Source organism: Microcaecilia unicolor, chromosome 4 (genome assembly GCF_901765095.1).
Source record: "Microcaecilia unicolor chromosome 4, aMicUni1.1, whole genome shotgun sequence".
NCBI lineage: Eukaryota > Metazoa > Chordata > Amphibia > Gymnophiona > Siphonopidae > Microcaecilia > Microcaecilia unicolor.
The window spans coordinates 58,247,198-58,253,197 of record NC_044034.1 but is presented as its reverse complement, the minus strand read 5'-3'; the positions used below and the strand labels follow the sequence as shown (position 1 = coordinate 58,253,197).

The window sequence follows — 6,000 nt, the reverse complement described above, 5'->3', positions numbered from 1 at the left end:
TTGCGCTTTTAGTTATATTACAGTCATCATAAATTTGCTATTCAGTTGTGGTAAGAAAGCAAATAGGGTTGAATTCAAATTTGGAGAGCAATAGTACATAACTCCTACACTAGGAGGGCCTTTTACTTAGGCGCACTGGCATTTTTAGCGTGCGCTAAAAATAGGTGCATGCTATTGGAGATATGTAGCTGCCTGGAAGGGGGTGGACAAAAGGGGAGGGAGGTTACAGGGGGGAGGAATATTAGAGGGGTAAGGAAGGGCAGACGGGGGGTTGCGGGGAGGGATATAGAGGTACGAAAAAGGGAGAAATAGCTGGGAGTAGGGAGGGAGGAAGCTAAAGAGAAAAGTGATGGCTACCTCTATGTTATGATTACAAGTTGTTCTTTTGTTTCCTGATGTATCTTGAACATAGCGTATGAATATTGAATTGTTTGTGATAGGTCATCAATAAAATTGTTTAAAACTAAAATAGGTGTGTGCTAAATGCTAAAGACGCCCATAGGAATACGTTGGCATCTTTCGCCTATTTTTAGCGCGCACTAAAAACGCCAGTGCGCCTTAGTAAAAGACCCAATAGATGAGGTATGTGTTCCTAGATGCTGACTGATTTCTGGTATGTCTCCCCTCTATGTAACAGATATGTGCAGTCCTGGCAAGTGCCCTCACTATCAATACTGTATGCGGAATGTACTGCTATATAAGTTTCACTACTCTACTCTTTGTAAAAATACATTCAAAATTAAGGGCCCTGTTTACTAAGCAGTGCTAAGGGTGCACTAGCGTTTTTAGCGCGTGCTAAGCACTAAACTTGCCCATAGAAACATATGGGCGACTCGCTAGCGCACCTTAGTAAACAGCGCCCTAAACGTCTCAATTACAATTGTTTTTCATAATTCTCTTATATTCCCAAAGCATTATACATTTACGGGAAATAAAGTCAAACTTAATATTCTGAACCAGCTTACATACAATATGTTTAGATGAGGTGACCTATGCTTAAGTTCTCATTAATGATAATCAGACATTGTATCACCAAAGTTAAAAAGCTTTCACAAAACAAGCCTACGGTAATTAACACACATGTATAAAACTAAGCTAGAGAAATATAACACTTCAGTGCTGAATTATGGAAAAAATCTAAAAAAATATAAAACTCTTTTCACATGTTGGTTCAAAATATAACACTGCAAAATGTCGCAATATGAACTGTCATTTCATGAGAAATCCCCTGAAAACACTAAGTGTATGGGGATTTAATATTTATCACAAAAATAGATGAATACTGCACTAAACAGCATGCATACAATCACTATTGTCATTCTGTGTATTAGTAATGATCAAAGCTGTGAACAGACACAACAGTGAGGCTGTGGTTTTTTTTTTTTCTGTCAAGCAAATAACTAGATGTTAATTACATCTTCAGAGGCAGCAAAGTGAGGGCACAAAGCCATGTCTAGATTCTGAAGTTGTTTTAAGATTTTCTTGTGAAACTTGTTTCGCACACGATTGAACTCCATTATGTCCAGGGGATCTTCTTCAATCCAAAACTTATGGAACTCAAGAATCAGATAGCCTAAAAGAGAAAATAATCCAATATTTCAATAACTAATTACAAGAGACAGAGATAGGGTTGCCAACTAGATCCAGATTTGCCCGACAGGGTTGATCCAATCCTGGGCTTACCCCACTGCATGCAAGGACATGTGGTTCTGACTTCCCCATTGGATTCCCTAAGAAAAGCAAGGCTACAAATCCCTACATGCACTGGGGTAAGCCCAGGACTGGATCAACCCTCTTGGGCAAATCTGGATTCAGTTGGCAACCCTAGACAGAGAGGACAAAATGAGAACTATGCCAACCTTATTCAGGGCATTCTTTTCCCATAGACACAAAGGGCAAGATTCAGTAAATAGTGCTCAAAAATCAGCACTAAGAAAACCAATGCACAATGCTATTCTATAATGGATACTCAAAAAATGAGTGCCGATTTTGGTGCCCAAATTTAGGTGCCAGGACATACACCTGCTCAAGCCTGATGTAATTCCCAGCGCCCGACCTGCCCATGCACCTCCCATGGCCACGCCCCCTTTTGGGCTGTGCACTACAGAATTTGGGCGCACATTGTTACAGAATAGTGAATAGCAAAATGTGTACTCAATTCCAAATTTGTGCTAATTAGTGCTTATTAGCTCCCATTTATTGGTACTAATTGTCTCCTTAGCCAATTTAATTGGGCATACATCTTGGATTGGTGCCCAATTTTGGGAGCCAAATATAGAAACTGGGGGAAAATGGGAGAGAACCTTTAGGGAACAGGGTTCTGAATACAAGCTAGTAATTCTAATTAAATATCATAACTAAGGGGTCCTTTTGCTAAGCTGTGTTAGATGCTAGCACACACCTAATGTGGGACACGGTAAAGCATTCTGTGTTAACTTTGGCAGGTGTGCATGCTAACTGCATGGTAATTATTTTGGGGGAGGGGCATGTCGGGGACAGAGAGTGGGGGTGGATGTGAGAGTCATATAGCACATCTACATTACTGCACATTCACTGTTTAGCACATAGTTAATGCTGGAGCCCTTCCTACCATGGTAATATTAACACAGGGTCTAATGAAGGTAATAGAAAAAAGGCTATTTTTTTTTGTGGCATTGGTAAAAAATTGCCTTACCCTGAAATTCTATATATCATGCCTTAATTTCCACAAGGATATCACAGCGTATTCTATAACAATGCGCGTAACTTAACTGGCTAACTAACTAATCAGTGCTGTCAATTGGATGTTAACGAGCAATTATCAGCACTAATTGGCATTAATTACGAACAACTCGCTAAGTGTATTCTGTAACGTGGTGCATGTAAATTCTAAGCCATATAGTTGAAAAGGGGGCATGGTTAAGGGCATGGAATAGGTGGGTCTTGGGTGTTTCTAAAATCTATGCACATTATTATAGAATACACCCGCTCTACGCCTAATATAGGCATCAGGATTTAGTACATAAGTATTGCCGAACTGGGAAAGACCAAAGGTCCATCAAGCCCAGCATCCTGTTTCCAAAAAGGTCACAAATACCTGGCAAGATCCCAAAAAAGTACAAAACATTTTATACTGCTTATCCCAGAAATAGTGGATTTTCCCCAAGTCCATTTAATAATGGTCTATGGACTTTTCCTTTAGGAAGCCATCCAAACCTTTTTTAAACTCTGCTAAGCTAAACGAATTCCAGAGCCGAATTACACCAAGTAAAACATGGTCTAAATGGACACGGTCAAATTTGGTCGCTTGGAGAGGTGCTTGGCATATTCTATATATCACGTGGAAATGTAAGCTTATTCCATAAAATGTAGTCATACTTTAGAGAATATGCCTAGGAGTACTTTTTTCTGAGCGGATTTTTCAGGCATCATATATTGAATCTAGCCTTTAATGAGCCTGAAAGAACCACATAAGAGTGTGCTAAGGTCAATTCTTACTGCAACTTAGTATAAGAACTCCTAAGATACTGAAAAATAATTCAATGAGTTCCAACTTGAAATATTTACTTTGCTTGTACATGATGGCAGCTTACTCACATAGAGGGGCATAATTGAACGAAAACGTCTATCTCCATGGGCGTTTATCTCTGAGAACGGGTCCGTGAAGGGGCGGACCGAACCGTATTTTCAAAAAAAATAGACGTCCATGTTTTATTCGACAATTTGTGAGCTGGGCGTTTTTGTTTTTCAGTGATAATGGAAAATGAAAGCGCCCAGCTCAAAAACGAATAAATCCAAGGCATTTGTTCGTGGGAGGGGCCAGGAGTCGTAGTGCACTGGTCCCCCTCACATGCCAGGACACCAACCGGGCACCCTAGGGGGCACTTTTACAAAAACAAAAAAAAGGTAAAACAGCTCCCAGGTGCATAGCACCCTTCCCTTGTGTGTTGAGCCCCCCCAAAATCCCCCTCAAAACCCACTGCCCACAAGTCTACACCATTACTATAGCCCTAAGGGGTGAAGGGGGGCACCTACATGTGGGTACAGTGGGTTTGGGGGGCGGTTTGGAGGGCTCCCATTTACCAGCACAAGTGTAACAGTTGGGGGGTGGGTGAGCCTGGGTCCACCTGCCTGAAGTTCACTGCACCCCCTAATAACTGCTCCAGTGACCTGCATACTGCTGCCAGGGAGGTGGGTATGACATTTGAGGGTGAAAATAAAAAGTTGTGAAACGGCATATTTTGTGGTGGGAGGGGGTTTGTGACCACTGGGGGAGTCAGGGGAGGTCATCCCCGATTCCCTCCAATGGACATCTGGTCATTTAGGGCACTTTTTGGGGTCTTATTCGTGGAAAAACAGGGTCCAGGAAAAGTGCCCTAAATTCTCGCTAAAAACGCATATTTTTTTTCCATTATCGGCGAAAGGCGCCTATCTCTGATTGGCCGATAACCACGCCCCAGTTCCGCCTTCACCACACCTTCGACACGCCCCCATCAACTTTGTCCGCATCCGCGACGGAGTGCAGTTGAAAATGTCCAAATTCGGCTTTCGATTATACCGCTTTATTCATTTTTGTGAGATAAACGTCTATCTCCCGATTTGGGTCAAAATATAGGCGTTTTTCTATTTCGATTATAAGCTGGATAGGGTTCAATCAAGATACAATACATTTTATTTATACAAGAAAACCTAAAATTGTCAAAACTAATTGTCCATTCAAACATTCAGGCGCGTAAGACATCATGGAACATAATGTATCTTCCCTGGACCAAACTGAATTTTGTAACTGGCATAAAATTGGAGAATGTGCTGCTCAAATGGATCTTATGAATTATGTATTTTAGTTTACTGTCCAGCTTATTTTCGAAAGAGATCGCCGGCCATCTTCCGACACAAATCGGGAGATGGCCGGCGATCTCCTGAATCCGGCCAAATCGGGGCCGGCGAAAGTTCAAGGGGGCGTCTTGGCACGGTAGCGAAGGCAGGACGGGGCGGGATGGGGGGACGTGCATTGAGATGGCCAGCTTCGCCCAATCGAAAAAAGAAAGCCAGCCTTGACGAGAATTTGGTCCACTTTATTTGGTCCCTTTTTTTTCAGGTCAAATCCCAAAAAAGTGCCCCAACTGACCACCGGAGGGAATCGGGGTTCATCTCCCCTGACTCCCCCAGTGGTCACTAACCCCCTCCCACCCTCAAAAATACTTTAAAAACTTTTTTTTGCCAGCCTCTATGCCAGCCTCAAATGTCATACTCAGGTCCATCGCAGCAGTATACAGGTCCCTGGAGCAGTTGTGGTGGGTGCACTGCACTTCAGGCAGGCGGACCCAGGCCCATCCCCCTCCACCTGTTACTCTTGTGGTGGAAAATGGGAACCCTCCAAAACCCACCCGAAACCCACTGTACCCACATGTAGGTGCCCCCCTTCACCCCTTATGATCTGAATTCAGGGCGGTCCGCCCCCACCACCCCACCCTTGGTACACCACTGCATCTGTCTCTTTTCCAAAATGAAAAGCCCTAACCTCTTTAACCTTTCCTCATATGAGAGGAGTTCCATCCCCTTTATCATTTTGCCTGTGGTTTCATTCCATTTATTCCCTGTTTTGTTACTCTTTCGTTAACGAACATATTTAAACATAAACAGAAACCCATAATTAAATTTGATGAAAACCTACAGAATGTTTGTTGGAAATGCTTCAGTGCTGGAGCTTCTGGGGCAACGTTGTACAAATGAGTTTTCAGTGCTCCACTTATAAGCAAGTTATATGCAAGGTCTGTTATGTTGATTCCAACAATAGCAAATGAATAGCTGAAACAAAAAGAAATAGAAACATTATTTTACATTTTCATGTAGTTTCAAGGTGTTACAAACAAAAACCCAAATTGGGAAACAGAAAACTAAATGGCAGCAATGTTCCACATGATCTGGCATGTTTTTAGTACATAAAGCACTGGAGTAATACTAGTAGACTACGAAACTAAAGTCTACAGTAGTTTGATTCTTTTAGGACAGGGGTTCTCA

General features: G+C 42.2%; 1 protein-coding gene across 2 annotated transcripts in view; it reads right to left on the bottom strand.

Moving 5' to 3' along the window:
• Positions 1 to 325: 325 nt before the first annotated feature.
• The window catches only part of ELMOD1 (ELMO domain containing 1), a 90,236-nt gene continuing 84,561 nt past the window's right edge, over positions 326 to 6,000 (bottom strand). For both annotated transcript variants that reach the window (XM_030199376.1, XM_030199377.1), the window contains 2 exons: positions 5,654 to 5,787; positions 326 to 1,573 (listed from right to left, as the gene is read on the bottom strand). In XM_030199376.1, coding sequence (XP_030055236.1) covers positions 1,401 to 1,573; positions 5,654 to 5,787 — 307 coding nt within the window. In that variant the 3' untranslated portion in view covers positions 326 to 1,400. The remainder of the gene's footprint in view (positions 1,574 to 5,653; positions 5,788 to 6,000) is intronic.